Source organism: Hippichthys cyanospilos, chromosome 6, assembly GCF_059441005.1.
Source record: "Hippichthys cyanospilos isolate Australia breed blue-spotted pipefish chromosome 6, RoL_Hcya_1.0, whole genome shotgun sequence".
Lineage (NCBI taxonomy): Eukaryota > Metazoa > Chordata > Actinopteri > Syngnathiformes > Syngnathidae > Hippichthys > Hippichthys cyanospilos.
In genome coordinates this window covers 17,198,116-17,217,217 of record NC_142374.1, presented here as the reverse complement: position 1 = coordinate 17,217,217, position 19,102 = coordinate 17,198,116, and the positions used below count along the sequence as shown (strand labels likewise).

Genomic DNA, 19,102 nt, shown 5'->3' with positions numbered 1-19,102 from the left:
TCATGTTGGAGTTATTGATAGCACGCCTCTGGTGGGGCCCTTTCGTAAAGAGGAGGCATCAGTGGGAGGGACTTGAGTTCAAACAAAAGTGTGATGTTGCTGCCATGCGGTGACACAAGACACAACAACAAGGCTGAGTGAGGACAGAGGACACATTTTCCATTGAGGACATCAGCATCTCACACAAGGTACATTTCAATACCTTATCAGCACCTACACCTTTCCCTCATATTTACAAAGCAAATATTGTCCCAACAGGAGCAGAACTTTGCCTAACCTGCCCTAATTATCCCAAAAGCTCCTTTTGTGCTTCATAATCCTGCAACATTCTCTGCCCTGATTTAGCATTGTTACACTAACCACACTTGGCACTTTGTGAATTGGATGCTCATTCAGCCAGAGACATTTCAGCATAATTTATTCCAAGATGTAGTGAAAGTAGGTCCGGCTCTGAAATGGAATGCTTCTGGAAGCAAGCTGGGACATGCACTGTGACAGACCAACAGCAGTCACTCCTCTGTGTATGTGTTGTGTGCAGGAAAGTGGATTTTGTGGCGCACGCGCTGTGTGGAGGAGATCATCCATATCAATGAGGACACCTGGCATGGCACTTTTCAAGCAGCAGGCTGTGGAGGACTTCTATGACATCGGGGAGGAATTAGGAAGGTGAGTGCACGCAAACCCTTTAGTTTACTAGTGGTATTCAGCCCGAGACGTACTGCTGCAGCCGGGTGTGTGTTTGTGTAACTGAGTGTAGATGTGTGCGTGCGCACGCGTAAGCGTGTTTAAGAATGAGTGTTTTAGGAGTTAGTGTGTATAGATGTGTGTCTGTGAGTGATAATTGGTTTGGGCATGAGTGTGTGTGCACAAGCTTGTCTGTCATTGTATGTAAAAAAGTGTATGTGCGTGCATGTGTGTGTGTCATGTCTTTGAATGAGTGCGTGGTAGTGATTCTGTGATTGTACATGTGTGAGAGTATCACTGTGACAGTCTTGAGGACAGTAAAATTTCTGTTGCGTGAGTGTGTGTGAAAGAGTGTCTAAAACTGAGTCTAAGTATGTGAGAACATCATTGTGAGTGTATCTGAGTACATGAAAATGAAAATGTGTGTATGGGCAATGTTGAGTGTGTGAAGTAAAGTGTATGTGTATGAGAGTGTCACTGTGGATGTGACAGTTTTTAGGATGCCAAAATATAAACATGTTAAGTGTGTGTGTAAAAGTGTGAGAATATGATTGTCTGCGTGACAGTCTTGTTGAGCTTGAAAATTTGTGTCATCCCTGTGAAAATGAGTGTGTGTGAGAGTATTATTGAGTGAGTTGAGTGTGTGAAAATGTGGGTGTGCATGTGTGAAAGTCTGAGTCTATGTGTGAGAATTTGTATGAGAGGATCATTGAGCCTAATGGTCTCTTTGAGAATGGAAACGTGTTTTGTCTGAAAGAGAACATGTGAAAGTTTGAGTCTATGTGTGAGCGTAGTTGTGAGAGTAGCATTGTGAGTGTGAAAAGACTCAAAGAGATTTTATTGTCACGTGTATAGTACAATACCACACAGTGAAATTCTTATTGTTTGCTACCCGAGCAGACTACATAACATAATCGAGCAAATAATAAATTTTTAGGAAAAACAGTCCTGAGTCCTCAAGTCTCCTTGAGTATGTGAAAATGTGTTTTTTCTTTTGTGAATACGTGAAGCTATGTGTGAAAGTCTGAGTATGTGTGAGAGGACCAAAAAAAAATCTTTGTCATGTGATAGAATCTGTGAATGTTTGAGTCTATGTGTGTGAGAGTACATATGAGAGTATCATTGAGTGAAACTTCTTAAGTAATCTGAAAATGCGTATTTGTGTGAAAGAGTGTTGTGTGAGTTCTGTGAAAGAGCGTGAAAAGGTTGACTCCATGTAATAATATAATTACATGTGTACTGTGAATGTGAGAGTATCATAGTCCAAGTGTGAGAGTGAGTATATTTGTGTGAGTGCATAAGCAGAGAATTTGAAAATTGTGCGTGCATATTTATGCGTAAGCATATTTGTGTAACCAAGCGCGCTCGTGTTTGTGTTTCTGGGCATGTGTGTGTGAATGTGAACAAATGATTTGTGAGAATGTGTGTGCGTAAGCAGCAGGTCTGTAAAAGTTGGGAGTGTTGCTTGCATTTCAGCGACAGCAGGTCTTAAGGGCAAAAGCAAAACAAGTCACGATTTGATGAGCGACCTCATGTGAACGAGCTCCACCAGAGGGTGGAGCTTCCTTGCGCGAATGAGACTTTGGCAGGCCCGCTATGCCAACGCGAACTTGACTATCGTGCGGTCCTGTGTGAGGAACCTGCGAGTTCATTTTGCACGGACGGAAATCTTCCCTGCTGACAGACGAAGCGGGCGGGAGAGGAAAAGCCTCTCAGCGTATCACCAGTAGTCCAAATATTCCTTTTGACCCAATATCTGCTGTCTATTGTCACACCTAGCACACTGGGTCAACTGGAAAGAAACTGGGAGTTGTTTGAATATATCCATCCATCCACGCATCCATTTTCCAGAGCCGCTTATCCTCACTAGGGGCGCAGGCTTGCTGGTGCCTATCCCAGGTGACTTCGAGCGGTAGGCAGAGGACACCCTGAACTGGTTGCCAGCCAATTGCAGGGCACACAGAGACAAACAGCCATTCACGCACCCAATCACACTGAAGGACAATTTAGCGTCACCGAGCGGCCTGTTTGAATAGTCTTTTCTCTAATTCGGCCTCATTATGTGATAGTAGGATGCCAACTTATCCTTCTTGTCATGCTTATGATGGAATTCTGCATTCAGAGCGCTTAGATTGTCAATGGATTCATTATTTTGGAGGTCCATTCTTTGGTAATGAGATTTAGATTGGATTTGTACTGTATTATTTGGTTGTTTTGGGTGTTTTTTCCTGATTATTTGGATATGGGAAGACTTGGTTACAGTGAAACTCACATACTCAATACCCATGCTCAAAAGTAACAGGCATTTATTAATTACTATATATGGTGTACATTACTCATGGGCCAAATCCAGTCATTTTGTATAGTCTGTCAAAAACAGATGTGCATTCTTGCTAATATCTACCAAAATGTCTAATTGTCATATGTACGTAATAAATAAGATGGCATCAAACAGCAAGGGGCATAATGGGAGGGTGTTTTTTTATTTTTAAATTTTTTTAATCAGAAGCACTTGAATGTGAAGCATGAAGTGGCTAGTCTAACTCTACACTTAATTTCCTTCAGAAGGATATATATTACACGGAGTTGGCTCAAAAATTGAAAATGACAGCAATTTCAATGTTGCCAGTTTGAAATCCCAAGTTTGGAGAAAATGCGTTTAACGTTTCGTCTTTCAATGGTTCACATCATTTACTAATCCTTTATTTTCATACGCTCCAATTACAATTTGAACCTTTTGGCTACTGGGAACTGAAAGTTGAAACCTTAAAAGGCTGTTTTCATGGAAATCGCGAAAGGGACATCTCTTTCAAATTTGCGTTTTCATCAGTAACTCAAAACTACATCAGCCTAGTTTTCTCTCTCGCTCTCTCTCTCTCTCTCTCTTTATATATATAGGCTGAAATCTAATTGGATGACAAAGTCTCACACACAGTTCTAGAAACAGTGCAGACAAGAAAAAATATAAAATGAAAAGAATAGACGACTGACCATATTTGGGCAAAGAATCCTATATATTTTTTTCTAGTATTTTTAGCATGTTGACAGGCTAACACAGGATGGGCTTTTGTTTCCAAATATAAGAAGACTTCCTTTCTTTCCCAACAACACATATAGAGCCTCTGGTATCCACGTTTTTACTCAGACAAAAATATTGAGCCACATGGGAACTATTGGGAAGGAAATGGACATTTGCGCAATTTTAAGTTTAAGCTGTGGAGAATGTTAACACATGAGTTTTGTAATGTATTCTTGGTTGAAATAATTTCATATTATTAGATATATTTTGATATATTAGGTATTTTTGATGGAATAAGCCCAGTACCATCATTTTCCATAGAGCTCTGGTGTTGGATTTTTTTTCCCTGCAAGAGTATATAATGTTGTGGCTGCTGGCTGGATGTGGGATACAAAACATTGGTTTTACTGAGAGCTCATTGTGAAAACAAACGTGTCAGTATATTTTATGATTTTTCACTCACTGCATAGTTCCTGACCTAATAAAACAAGGCCAACGGGCAGCCAAGAGAAATGTTTTCAGTCTTCAAGAAAAATCTCCGCTGAGGTTGCAGGACGTGACTTCAACGCTTGAGATGTTGTAGTGACAGGAAAATGGTAAATAGAAAAGAGGATTTACACAATGTTCAAGGGGGTCATCCAGAACACGTAGTCCATTGAGGAGCCTTTCCTGCTGCATGAGGAATGTGTTTACGAAACTGCAGCCCGATTGAGGGAACTCCGCGTTGACCTTTTGCTCATTCCTGAGTTCAAGTCCGACAGCGGTCCTCCCATAGCTGTCAGCAGATTCGCACAGGGACCCGCCTCCCGGAAGTGACCTCTTACTCAAGCAGAACCATTTAAGGTGGTTACTTTAAAAAAAAAATAAAGTGCACCCTAGACAAAAATTTGAGAAGAAGACTGACTAAGTATAACGTAGGCTCCTATAAAAGCCATATAATACCAATATTGATGATAATAATGATAACTGTAATCACACTCTTAAAAACAGTTGAAAAAAGTTGAAAACAAACTGACCGGTACAAAGCAAGTGACCAGTTGTATGGATTATTTTGTGCAAAAAAACCCAGAAAGTTGTCTCAAATTGGCTTATTTTGTAGATCGGTCTACTTTAACCTGAATTGGGTTGTTTTGAGCCAATCATTTTTAGATTGTTGTGTTTAATTCACCGGAAAAGATGGTCTGCTTTTAGATTGTTGGGTCTGTGTGACCCAAAAAAGCGACCTGTCCCTTTTGGAAACAAATAGGATTATTTTTGCGAAACAGTAGGGTTATTGTTTTGAGGATGTGGATTCTTCATTTGACCCACTATTTTTAGGTTATAAATTTAATTCAAAAACAGGGTCATTTTTTTATGCAGGTTGGGTTAAAACATCCATCCTTTCATACTTCTGTTATCTGTAGCCACTTATGCTCTTTAGGGATGCTGGCTTGTTGGTGCCTATCCCAGCAGTTTTCGGGCAGTAGGCGGGGGACGCCCTGGACCTGTTGCCAGCCAATCACAGGGCACACAGTTTCGAACAACCATTCATTCTGACCCACAGCACGTAACAATTGCCGCCCTAGCATTTTTTGCAGGGATAATTCAACAAGTACATGCATGCTCTTGTCTTAGTCTAGAACGGCGCCAATTTTTGACTTGTGTCTCAGGGCCAGAAATTTCCTGTAAATAGAACAACCAGATGGAGTATTCCGGAATTTATGTTCTTTCATCTGTCTCCTCACACACTTAGATTCTACACCCTGTCCTCTTCCTCAATTCTTTCATCCGGAATTTGATCACAGTCTTGTCTTTGCGGGCGTGACAGTGAGCATGTGATGAAATCACATGAAATCAACTGAATGTGCCTTTTAGGAAAATCAATTGTTCCTAAGTTTTCTACCAGTTTTTTCTTGATCTTAGTGGATAATGTCATCAGGTCAAGTTGTCGGCATTGTTTGACATGAATTGCACTTCAAATTTAGTAACTAATATAATCTCGCCAACAGCATGTGAGTGAACGCCCCTCCATCTTCCAATATTTTGTTGTCTTGTTTTTTTGGGTGAAATTTGACTGGTGGCCACTTAGTTTGAGGCTGTCCATTTGAAGGATACAGAGTGAAAACCACATGGAAAAAAACTGGGTTAAAAGCAACCATCTTTTCTGTCAGATGCCAAAGAATGAGTCTCGATGAAGTCCCCGATGTGAATTTGCTCGCCTGCCCCCACAAGTGATTCAATTTTGGACAAAGGGTGTGTCTAATTTTGAAATCCAGCAAAGCACCGTCCCACACATGCCGAAACAGTGAAGAGGTTATGAAGTTACCAGTGATAATAAACAACTTTTAATCTACCATTAGCGCATAGTGGTTTGGTTGATGTATCTCCCCCCCAGCTCTGCAGACATTCTTCTTACATGTAACAGTGAAGAGATGACAGGTGCTGGACATGTTATTCTTAGCTCAACATTCAGCAGATAACCATGATAACAGTGGACGCAAGGATGATAGCTTCTCACGGATACACAAGTATCATGAACAGCCTAAACAAAGGCAGGCCATGTAATGTACCTCAGTTTCCTAAAGCCATTAAGTAAACTGTAGCAAGGGCAGAAATTATTTGTATTCGTTTCATGATATTTTTGCACCGCCACTTGTTGCTAGGCAAAATTCCTGTAGCTCAGTCCCTAGATGCCACGTGATAGTCATGCCCACCAGAGACTGCTAAGAAAAACAAATCATTTAGAAATCAACACTACATTTATGTGTCAGATAAGCACAAACTAAGCCACGATTGGTTGACTGAGCCCTGAGCAATTGTGATGTCATTTTCATTCCAACGCTAGTGGCAAAATGGCCACCCTCTGAGATAGAAGAAAACAGGTGGATTTAGTTGCTTAATTTGTAGTCCACAAACACTATCAATCGCAATACTGTGTTGGGATTGGACAGAACATATTACAAAATAAAATGAAAATAGTTCACGTTCACTTTCGAAGTGCATGCATGAGGGCTGTTGAGTTTTTAACTGGTCAAGTACCCACGTTTAACTCTGTCACTGCCGTTGACGGCCATAGATGTCAAATATCCATTTTTGCTGGGCTGGCTGCCTTTGACAGCTACGCATGCCAAAAATCCATTAACTGGGCTGGCAATGAATAGGTTCAACAGTTTTATTTGTTAATTTATTTTCTTTAACCAGGTAGATCTATTGAAAGCCATTTCTCATTTACAATAATGATGGCCTGGCCCTAAAAAAAGGAACAGCATGTGCTTAGTTGCACTAATGCTGCGTTCTAGGCTTCTGGGAATGCCACATTCTTGGCTAAAAATAGCAGAATAAAGTGATGATACTGAATACAGTATGAATATAAGAATGTAACCTTTGATTGGCATTTTGCATTCACAATGAGCTCACTGTTTTTTTTCCTGCAATGTAGGTGACATATTTCATCTGTGCTGGATGCTCCATCTCCTGCCTATCAAAGATGGACGCTCCTGTCTGCTCTGTTCACAGGAAGTGTGTCACAAAGGAGTTTTAAGTTTATGATCTTAACCATTGCCCAATATTAGAAAAAATGCAGACAGACTGGCCATATACTGCTTATTAAATGTGATGGAATGTGAAGGACGTGCTTGATGAGAAACATCATGACCCACTAAAAGACCAAGCCCACTTTGTTGTGAAATCTTTAGGATGAGAATTGTTTGATACTTTGCAGGAAGCTTGCTCAAGTAGGAGGACAGCAGCTTGGCCCTCACTTGCGGCTTGAAGTGATTGTTCTCAAACGGGAAGTGATAGATCGTACTACAATATTTTACTCGGAACTTCCTTCCAGACATTTGCCTTCACCCACAGTTATATCCTGTTGACACTTGAGGGTTGCGTTTTTCGGGGGAAAATGTTGTTTAGTTATTTAGTGGTGGACTAATCGTTTTGGATCCAAGCCTTCAACTTAATCCACCTCTTAAAACCACCTCAATTACATCACGGTTTTACAAACCATCAAAAAGTAATATCAACTGCAAATATCTTAACATAACAGTTCACAATTCTTTTATCTAATAACACCACTGTGAAGGTAGTCAAATAAATTTTGACCCGGTAAACAAGTGTCCTCTTATTCTGTTCACTTCCCTGAGCAGACCACACTCCACAATCGAGCAAATAAGAAAGTAGGCAACAAAACAAAACAAAACAAAAAAACAACAACAACAGTAATACAGCAATAAGGGCAGCAATAATGAACCACTAATAAACAAATAGACTTAGATTGTGAGCATATTATGAAGTCGATGGAGTGGAAGAAACTGTGTCTATTAGAGAATGATAGTGCAAAATATTATGTATTTAGCAGTTTTCCTGCACTGTGCAGGATTTGTAAGGTGCAGTGGTATAGTGATCTTTTGATGAGGCGTGAGGAATCCGCCTCAAAAATGTATTTCCAGTAATGTATAGTTGCACATGGTCATCATATCTACTCTCTGCTTCAACTAGTTGCTGTGAGCAGGCACCAGCAGTTGCAAACTGAAATCTGATTGGTTCTAATTTGTAAAAAAAATATTTTTAAAACCTATTGATTTGTTTCGGTTGTACAGGGCCTGAGTCTGAAGATCTTGAGAATATATAGCAACACACAGAAGCTGAAATCTGATTGGAGAAAAAATTATAATGATAAACTTCAAACAACAACAAAAATGTTTAGAATAGATTATTCTATTGTATATTTCACAACTAAATAAGCACATCAACAATGATTATAATCATTTTCGATTTACTGATTACTTATCAATTAATTTGATCGCTCTAGTCACATGCTGTATTTTTTAGTAAAAAAAACAGTTTCAGTATTGCCATCACTTTACATTTGGGCAGATTAGCTGATAATGACAACACACAGAAAACAAAAAACAAAAAAACATCCACATACTGTAAAGCAAGATAAAATTCAAGAATAGACAGTTGGGAATCAATCAGTGTGATGACATGGAACATACGTATACAAGGATTGATCATTTAAAGCTAGAAGTTTCTGCTAATAGCATTGATACATTGATGCCGTCAAAAAAAGCCAAAACTGCAATTATTCTGTTTCTACAGTGGTCAATTTGCAGTGGTCAAGCGCTGCACAGAGAAGAGCACAGGCCTGGAGTACGCGGCCAAGTTCGTCAAGAAACGCCAGAGTCGGGCCAGCAGACGCGGCGTGAGGCGCGAGGAGATCGCGAGGGAGGTGGACATCCTGCAGCAGATCCAGCACCCCAACGTGGTGGCCCTTCATGATGTCTACGAGAACCGCACGGACGTGGTGCTCATCCTGGAGCTGTGAGTCCTCCACACGACTCACATTTTTCAAGGGCTATTTCGGACTTTGAGACATTAACTTTATTCAAGTTTTATGATGCCTGACGAGATCTGAAGCAAAGTCGTTTGGGGTGATTGTGTTAGTCTTCTCACTCCAAATCCTTATCAGTTCTAAACTATTGGATTTGTTCTGTGACGGCCTCAAAGAAGAGATTACAAATAGAAAAGTGAAGACAGCAAATGAAGGCTTGATCGCGTTTCAATTCATTTCATTTTTTTAAATTGATGTTTGCTGATAGCAACTCACAGCAATCATGTGATTTGTGAGAAAAAAAAAATCAATGAATGGAAACTCTAAACTGGAATGCCCTTAAGTGTTGAGTAATTCAAATTCAGCCACATGGGATGTCAGCACATAGCGTAGGATTTAAAAGCTAGTCATCATGAGATTCATTGTAGTTGTGTTTTGCTTTTGTAGGGGGAAAAATGTAATGTATCCTTGCTTGACATCACAGAAGATTTTAGCACATTGCGCAAAAACGATGCAAACCTCACAAAAGCTCAGTTCAGCTCCTCTAAGAGGACCTCAACGTTGTAGGTGATCTAAAACTGTATAGGATTAGCTGTGATGGATTCTATATGCAAGCCAGCAGTCCTAAATAATAACACTAATTTTAGGCACTTGTTAGTTATTTGTTGTTATTTAGATGTGTTTTTAATTATTAGTTTGTCTGCAGATGCTCTAAATTTCATTTTCGTTCCTGCATAGCACTTAAAACATAATCTTTTCAGTAAGTGATGACATTTGTTGCCCAGGTTAATCACTACTACTACTACTACTACTACTACTACTACTACTAATAATAATAATAATAATAATAATAATAATTAGACTAACTACTAATTAGACTAACTACTAATTAGACTAAATCTGTAAAAGTGTGGTGCCTGATCATTTCTGGTCAACAAACAACAACTACATTTGGTTCACATGTACAAAATGTTATATATGTACATTACAGATATAAAGTGTCATTAACATCACTTACAGGTGCTGCTTCACCAATGTTCCAGAGTAAACATGAGAGCGGAGCTGCCTGTTAGCTAGTAACTTTTTTTTTTTTTTTTTTATTGTTCTGTTTTTTTAAGCTGTGCAGCTGCATCAAAATGGTTTTTGCCCTTTACAAAAATTACCGTATCACCTGCATACGTAATGTCCTTACAGCCTTGGCATACAGATTTTAGATCATTTACTTAGAGACAAAACAGAACTGGACCCAAGCTTGAACCTTGTGGGATACCTTTGACAAGATTTTTGGAAAGTTTTGGAAAGGTTTTTTTTTTCCCAACAGCTGATTCACACTTACTTTAGTCCATAACACTTTAACGGCAATAACGTACAGTATACAAAAGTATGTTTTTAACATGCGGAGTACCAGTATCACTGGCCTTTGCAACTCACTTGATAAAACCAACTCCAAGCCTATTCTGACATTTCCAATACCTGTTTGCCAAAAGGTTGTCAGTTTGTTCAGTGAGTTTCTGTGTCCTTGTTTGTTGTTTGCTCTCATTCCTGTGCCCTGAATGGCTGTCACAGAATCAATATTGCTGATTTTGAATAGAGCCCTTAGTGAAGAGGGGCCCCGTTTGGCTCCACGGGAACACGGAACTCCTGATTAGAAACTAACCGTGAATGCTCAATTTAGCATCTGACAACTTTTGGCAGCCCGCGTGACGTTAAAATGCGTCACTTACTACGTCATGTTTTCAACGTGCCTTTGCTGGCATGCGGCCAGCTACTTATAGAACACTTTGCATGTGGCGCTTTTCATCAATTCTTTTCATAAAACGTTGGAATCTCGCTGCAAGAAGGGCCAGTGTTGTTGCCAAAACAATCCCAGGCATTCTAATTGAGCGCATCCCGATCCTGAGAGCACACTCAGATAATGTTTGAGAGCCTGCTGCATGACTCACTGAGCGTGTGTGTGTGTGCGCGCTTGTGTGTGTCACAGCGTTTCTGGCGGAGAGCTGTTCGATTTTCTGGCTCGCAAGGAGTCCCTTTGTGAAGAGGAGGCCACTCAGTTTATCAAGCAGATCCTCGAGGGCGTCCAGTACCTCCACTCCAAGCGAATTGCACATTTTGACCTAAAGGTAACAAATATTCACAAATCTCATACGGGGAAAAAGTGGTTGTTGTATCTACACTGAAGCAGGATCTAATGTGAAATATGGTTGACGTAAGACCTGTCAGGTTATTGTGAACCGCACTTCCTTCCTGTTTTCGGAGGCAGAGGTCCAGTCTCACTGATAGGAACACCACAAGGTTATCACATCTGTTTCAAAGAGCAATGTCGCCCACGCTACACGCAGACCGTCTTACAGCTACGACATGGGAATTTATGTGTAATTTTTGGTGAGGCGTGGAAATTTTCAGATGATGAAAATCCTTTCTGAGGTTCAGTGAATGAGCTGGAGGTTTTGTATTTGTAATAGAATAGACCAGGGACCATGGACAATGTTCGACCACCAAAGTACTGGAAAAATATAATTATTACAGTGAATTTTCACAAACTGTAAATGTGCATCTTATCAAACAATATCATATTTAATTTTGTGAAATGACTGCTCGACAGAGACAGAGTCGCAGATGTCACGATTTTATCTGTCTTAACCAATGAGAGCAATTAGCGTGTCACAAATTACAAATAAAACTAATGAAAACTTATAAAACATGCAGAGGTGGGCGACTTATATTTTTTTTGCTGGTCCGTCACTCGTCAGAGCCCCGCCTCCTTTCCGTCATCATTGGTCCGTCATTTTTTTCAAGCCAGACGAACTTGTAATCGTCGGTCCGTCAGTCCGGCGGTGTATTATTGCCCAACCTTCCACCACAACTAAAGGAAGACGCTTGACTTTTTTTCTTCTTTCTGGTCCGTCATTCGTCAGGCGCTGTTCTACTGCTGTGTGAATGCTTAACAACCCTTTGGGGAAAATTGATCTAATTGGGAATGAATGAGAACATTTTGGGTGGAAAAAAAAAACAGAAATGTTGGAAAAACTGAATATTTGCAATAAGAAAAATACAAGCCCCCATGCTGTGAATTTTTGGAATCTGCTGAAAATGAAATGATAAAACTGCAAGGAATCGCAATCTAATAATCACACCATGATTGTTTAGGGCTAAAATATAGAATTTTCAGTTGTTTCCCTGAAAGAGTTATGAATCACTACTAATATGTTTATATGGAAGTAACCACTGCATTGTTTTTTGAATGCTTACACTGGAGGCTTCTTGGATAAGGTATTTAGTGTTGTTATCATTTTGTGTATTATCACCAACACTCGAGAGGATTGTCTTGACCACTATTTCTGTTTTTTGTTTGTTTTAGCCTGAAAACATAATGCTCCTGGACAGGAATGTTCATCTTCCCCGCATTAAAATCATCGACTTTGGATTAGCGCACAAGATAGAAGATGGAGCAGATTTTAAAAACATTTTTGGAACCCCTGAGTTTGTTGGTAATTTTTTTTTTTCTTAAGGGTTTTCTACAATAAACAAAAAAAGTCGGTTGATGTTTATGATGTGGTGGTGGTATTTTGTTTTCCAGCTCCGGAGATAGTAAACTATGAGACCCTGGGGCTTGAGGCTGATATGTGGTGAGTATTGAACTCATTCACTGCCATTGGCGTCTGTAGACGTTAAAGATCCGTTTACTTGGCTGGCTGTAAATGGCGGAAAGAAGGTTAGCAGAATGTGACCTTTCCTTGTACTGTCTTCTCACAGGAGCATTGGAGTTATCACGTATATCCTGTAAGTTCAACAAATTGAAAAGTAACCAAAAGAGACGATCCTCAGTCGCTGTATTTTCTCTTTCAGCTTGAGCGGCGCGTCGCCTTTCCTCGGCGACACAAAGCAAGAAACATTAGGGAACATCTCAGCCATGAGCTACGATTTTGACGAGGAGTTCTTCAGCAACACGAGCGAGCTGGCCAAGAGCTTCATCAGACAGCTGCTGGTGAAAGACACGAGGTACAACAATGGCCCCTCTCGACATACAGTATGTAACAATAGAAAACTTGAGATTGAACCCGCCGACATCTTGTTCTTATTTTTCACATGTGTTTCCCATTGTGTTACACCTCCACGAATGAAAAGTGAACCTGTTAGGTCAAGCTGAGCTGATCCTGAGGGGGTTTGCATCACTTGCGCTTAAGGGTATTTACTCAGCTGCATTTTCTTTGTTTTAGGAAACGGATGAACATACACGATGCTCTCAATCATCCTTGGATTAAGGTACTGTGTGTACTTGTACTCGACTGTGTTGAAGCATGTGCCTGGAAGGCAGCATGTAATTTCAGTTAATCCAGCAAAAGTGCATCAAAGGTGTGCGTGAACATAATGGAACCACTTTATTAGGTACACTTGCACAATATAATGAGAGTTAATCCAAGCGGTATATGGTAATTTGCCTAGAGGTGATTAAAATACACACCCCTATTGAGCTATTCAAATGGAGCACAATATTAGAAAAAGCTTTCAATATGTTTCAACTCAAATTACATCCTGGGTTTAGTAGTTGAGTGATTTCCGAAAGCATTCACACGTATAATATTATATCATGTATTTCACCTATTTTCTGCCATTCAATGTCTGCCATTTTTTAACCCGATTTAAACCATTCGAACTTCAACATGTTACAAAAATTCACGCGTCTTGCACTATTCTTTTTCTCATTCCTTACTTTCAGTTTTCCCACCATTCAATATTTTTCTTCCCAAAATTGTCCATTCATTTCTAAAGGGGAATTCTAAAATGTGTTTTTCCTTCAAGATTTCTCAACAGTCTCACCTTTCCAACCTTCCGAATATTCAATCTTTACCATTCTGACTTTGAACTTTTCAACTCATCCCTACCACAGTTTGAATGACGCCATTCCCCATCATTCAACATGCGTCCATAGGTTTTCATTCAGCTTTTAGCATTCACATCCAATTTTTACTGTACACAAGTATTTTGGGCCTGTATAGGGTCACACTAAAATACCAAAGACAACCGAGCCATGGATTAATAGGAAAGCCAGTTTCTGTTTCAATTAGTTGTGATAATTTGACATCTTTACCTGCTTTATTACTTTAAGTATTAATTTATCATGAAAAACGATATGTTAGAATATGATATGTAAAAACATAGACTGCACTTAATTATCAAACTTATCCAGATTCTAGACAGTGTCCAAATATATGCAATATATAGAACACACATTTATAAAACACAAAACTTTGACATTTGAATTTATACCTCTGCATTAATTTTTTGTAAAACCAAAACAATTTGCTCCATCTCTTATATTAGATTCATTACATTGTTCAAATGCACCAAAAAAGTGGTCATGTAAAATTTTCCTCATTTAAAACCTGATGCACGGTTATTACATCAATGCGCAATTTGACTTTCTGCAAAGTTATTTATTAGTCTTTTTATCATGACAGTTTTGTACAAAAAATTTGCACATATTTGTTTTTGTTGGAAACTGCTATTCATGGGAGTTTACTTCAAAAATATGGGTTGTACTGGTTGTTATAAAAATAAATCAATGAAAGTCTAAAAATCCTGACCAATAATAAAGGGCCGGGCTAAGCTTTTGCATAGTAGTTTGAATTACTTAGCAGAAATGTACTTTAATGCATCTTAGAACTAAAGTGCTGAGATTCTTTGTGCTGGACAAATTTGCATGACCAATCATGGCTCGCATCTTTCCTGCAGTTTGGTCGTGTGACTTTTACAAGCTGAGTCGTGATTGGTTGTTACCTGAGCCTTTAGTAGAGGTCATGTCATTTTCAGTCAACCACAAGTAGCAAAATAGCCACCCCTTGAGATGGGTGGATTTTGATGCTCGTCATATATCACAAATGCAACATGACATAAGATTTCGATTAGACTATTGGGGCAGCATAGAACATATTAATGTAAAGTACATGTTTCCCTATAATGTGTGGCGACACACTTTGCAGAAACGCATGCTATTGCTGTTTTTTGCTGTGCAAATGCGTGTAACTCAACGGACGCGCTTCACCTGCCATGGCTTCTTGCTGCCGGGTCACACACTAATCCTACAGAACCACATCTACTGGAAATTGCCCCTGCGTGTGTTGTGGAGCTTCAATGGCGAGCCAACCTCTGACTCAATCTCCCTACATCCTTGTGTCCGAAGTCCTGCGGGCGCACGTCGGCCACCGCCGCCCCGGTTGCTGAGCAGAAATCCGAGCAGCTGAAGACCAAACGTCTGAAGGAATACACCATCCACTCCCACTCCAGCATGACCCCGAATAACACCTACGCCAGCTTTGAACGGTTCACCCGTGTGGTGGAGGACATGGGTTTGATGGAGACGGAGGTGTCACAGGTGGCGGGGGTCCACCGCACCTTGCAAGGTGACCTGGAGGCATTGCTGGCCATTTACAACGACAAAGAAGCCTGGTACAAAGAGCAGAACGAAAGCACCAGGAAGCAACTGTCTCGAGTCCGTTATGAGTATCGTAAAGTGGAGGCCACCAGGAGGCTTCTGCGGGAGGATCTGACGGGTATGGGGACCACCCTGGAGAGCATCAGCGGGAAGTACCAGCAGAGACAGATTCAGCTGGATGCGCTGAGACAGGAGCTGAACTCGGAGCTGCAGTGGCTACAGGAGATGCTGAGCTCTCTGGATCCACAGGGAGGGCTTAGCAGTTTGGACATCGCGCTGCGGGAACTTCTCCATCAAAAGCCAATTACAGAGTCCAAGTAATAACAGGAGAGACTTTTCGATTTAATTTATTTCGTGACCTGCTTTGGAAACTGGTTGTGTAAGCAACGAATTGCTCTACTTAAAAATGTACCATCAAACCTCAAGATACATCTCGCACCTTACGTCGAACTATCGTTGAAGTCCCTATAAAGTGAAAATAAAAGGATTTGAATTTGCTTCATAATTCACTCGACAGGGTCTTCAAACATCTCAAATCAGGGTAAAATCATGCTTGTGCTTTGTCGGCCAAGATTTTTTTTAACCTGGCAGATGAGTAAGTTCACTTTAAAATAAAATATCTGTATGTGTGGGTAGCTGATTTTAAGACACCAGGGAAGGCTTTTCTTGTTCTATGGTAATTTTGTGAGTTTTTTTTCCCACCTTGTTTTGTCATTGAGCTGAAGACAAAGCTGCTACACTCGCAGGAAGCCGCTTACAATTTTCGGTTTTCCAAATGAAGGCAGTTGAATACACCAGTTAATGTTAGCTGTACTTTTTGCTCAAAGAAAGGAAAAGTATGTTCTTCGTGTCACAATGTGTCTCCGTCAGTGAGATCCGAACGAAGATGCTTTGTTCTAGTGAATAAATACAGGAATCATTTTCAGATTAACATGAATTACAAGTAAGTGAAATTAGATTATTTCCTCATCTTGCACTTTAATGTTACATGGCAGTGGCAGGGAATCACCATTGTAAATACAAATTGAATTTATTTCTTTTGATTTTTCATGTTAGTCACTGTAGCAAAATGCTAGCCAGTTAAAAAAAAAATACAAAGGCGCGACTACGTATGTTGATGAGGTTGAGGTCAAGGCTTCATAAGTGTTCCTGACCAGACTCCTCCGCAAATGTCTTGGCTTTGAAGCATAAACATGTCCAAAATGTCTAGATTTAACAGAGAACATTTTTTGTTTATAGAAAGATAGGGTCTCTTTTTTTCTAAAGCTTGGGCATGGATTAAGCAAGCACGGCTCACAATTGACATTTGGTTGACGTTGATCGTTTTTCATTTTGGCAAGTAAAGACAGTGACTGTTGTGTTATCAATTATTTATTGCTTCTCTGAGCGTAAAGCCAATTTTTCCAATGGAATGCATTAGAATAATATTTTTTCCATTCCATTTTATGATTTAGTACTGTATGTTTTTCATTTGGCAAGCAATCTTAAGTGCCTTTTGCCATGATATTTATTTGTTAAATTTTCCTCATTTTGAAAGAGCACTTTTTTTAACTGAAGATGTTATGTTTTTATTAATTTTATTTATTTATTTCTTGGCTATATTTTGGTAAACTCCAAAAATGTAGAAATGAACCCATTGGATCTGTTATTAGTGTTTACAAATGTGCACTTTTTGACTTCTTTGTTAAAACATCCACTGGTTTGAAATTCCTTGAATTAAATATTTTTAAAAGCAGTATGTGTTCATTGCGTATCGTTTATCCAAATTAATTAACTAATTAAATCCCAAAGACGTAATATTATGTTTTTAATGGTCCATAAATTCATTCACAGGTACCGGTACACACACACACACACACAAATATATATATATATATATATATATATATATATATATATATATATATATATATATATATATATATATATATATATATATATATAATTTATAAATGGATGGTATTAAAACAGTGAATCAGGGTTATAAAATAGGCCTCGAACATTTGATTTCTTTTTTTTTTCCCTCATGTTGTCATTATTTCCTTTGCAGCCTCACAATACCAGACAAGCTATGGTCAAGAGGTTATCAGTGGTCAACTTGGAGAACTTCAAGAGGCAGTACGCTAGGCGTAGGTGGAAGGTAAAGCTTGGAGCTGCATTGAATTCTCATATTGCTGTTGTGTCATTGGTAGTTCAATTTCATAATTCTTATTTACAGCTCTCATTCAGAATCGTGGCTCTTTGTAACCACTTGACACGGATTATGAAGAAGGGTCACAAACTACCGGCGCAAGATGGGGTAAGCATCACTTTTTTGGTTCAGATGGCATTGCAGCCTTCGGACTTGTGGAGCTGCATATAATATGTTATTGTAAAGAACATTTGTGGGCCAACTACCTCTTTAAAATAGTGTGTTAATAGTAAATGTGTGTTAACTCAAATGTTGTGTTTACTGTCAGAGGGATTGTGAAAGTGACCAGGAAGAAGATATAGAAATCCTGAAGAGGCGGCCCAGGGCTAGAAAGAGAAGCAGCACTTCCTGAAAGTAGCCTCTTGAAACATGTCTGTCCTCAACGTTCTTATTGTGAGACACACAAACACACATTGCAGCTGTTACTCTTTATTCAGAAGCAGCCAATTTAAACGGCTGCTCTTGAACGCCTCTTTCGTCTTTGCGACCAAGCGCTGTCCCCTAATCTGCTGGTATGTTACATAGCATTTTTAATTAGAAGCATCTTTTTTTTACTTGCTGTAGAAAGATTATTGTTGACAGGAACTGATGCGGCAGTGTTGCCTCATGTTAGCGTCACTGATGTAGACAGCTTCCGCTAATGACATGCAGTCTTAAAATTCCCTCAGCTGCTTAGTGCTGACAGCTGGATTCTTTTTTTTTTTTTTTTCCACCGAGTGAAATATGGTGTCATTAACCCATTATCGGGCTAGGAACCATATTTGCTAACTTAAATAAGGGTTCAGAATGGACCTTGAACGCCTCTTTACGAGGCAATGAAATCATTGGTTTCTTCACATGTACGAAGAAAATAACAATTTTAAAACGCTTAAATATGTCTCTTTAGAATTATGTAATATGTTTTTACAGTCTTGTTTTGTCACGTTTTTCTGTTTAAATCATAAATATCCAAGTATTTCAGAAAACAATGGTTGATGATGGTTATAATTATCAGTCGCTTCCTTTGCTCATGACAGTTGTGATATAACAGTATATAAAGTCTATACATATGTAAAATACTTTTTACTGTTTAAGCTCTTAATTGTTTATGAGGAATTTCAATGTATTTATAGTGTAAATATAAATATCAACCAAACGTCTTACCTGTTTTAAACCTGTTTTACTTCGATGTACTGTTTGTTGGAATATTGTTAAATAAACTCCTCGACATTACTGAAAGTGCACGTGATTTTTTAAAATCTATTTTATGACATTATATTTAGTATATCACATTTGTGACAGACTTGCTTCACTGAGCCAAGCATGCACTTGCTCTCACAAAAGTCACCTTGTTTTTGTGCAATCACTCTGAAAGAGATTGCAGCAATTGTTGGAGCTGATCTGAATGTCTGGCAGCTAAAAAGTAGGCCACTGCCACAAGCACGCCGAGAAGGCAGGAGACATCCACGACTTGGTCGGGCCAAA

General features: G+C 39.3%; 2 protein-coding genes across 2 annotated transcripts; both read left to right on the top strand.

Moving 5' to 3' along the window:
* The first annotated feature begins 37 nt into the window (after window positions 1-37).
* dapk2b (death-associated protein kinase 2b) lies at window positions 38-18,850 on the top strand. Its single transcript, XM_088416860.1, has 12 exons — window positions 38-188; window positions 539-666; window positions 8,783-9,004; window positions 10,996-11,134; window positions 12,373-12,502; window positions 12,592-12,640; window positions 12,768-12,794; window positions 12,861-13,013; window positions 13,232-13,277; window positions 17,498-17,587; window positions 17,666-17,746; window positions 17,907-18,850. The coding sequence occupies exons 2-12, from the start codon at window positions 590-592 to the stop codon at window positions 17,988-17,990; spliced, it is 1,098 nt and encodes a 365-aa protein (XP_088272986.1). The 5' UTR covers window positions 38-188; window positions 539-589; the 3' UTR covers window positions 17,991-18,850.
* Window positions 13,287-17,310, top strand: LOC148422491 (death-associated protein kinase 3-like). Its single transcript, XM_088416861.1, has one exon. The coding sequence runs from the start codon at window positions 15,301-15,303 to the stop codon at window positions 15,766-15,768; it is 468 nt and encodes a 155-aa protein (XP_088272987.1). The 5' UTR covers window positions 13,287-15,300; the 3' UTR covers window positions 15,769-17,310.
* Window positions 18,851-19,102: the final 252 nt, after the last annotated feature.

Coding starts and splice junctions, on each gene's coding strand:
- LOC148422491 (XM_088416861.1), top strand. CDS start 15,301: ATGACCCCGAATAACACCTACGCCAGCTTTGAACGGTTCACCCGTGTG.
- dapk2b (XM_088416860.1), top strand. CDS start 590: ATGAGGACACCTGGCATGGCACTTTTCAAGCAGCAGGCTGTGGAGGAC. Junction 12,503..12,591: donor TGGAACCCCTGAGTTTGTTG/GTAATTTTTTTT, acceptor TTTGTTTTCCAG/CTCCGGAGATAGTAAACTAT. Junction 17,588..17,665: donor ACGCTAGGCGTAGGTGGAAG/GTAAAGCTTGGA, acceptor TCTTATTTACAG/CTCTCATTCAGAATCGTGGC.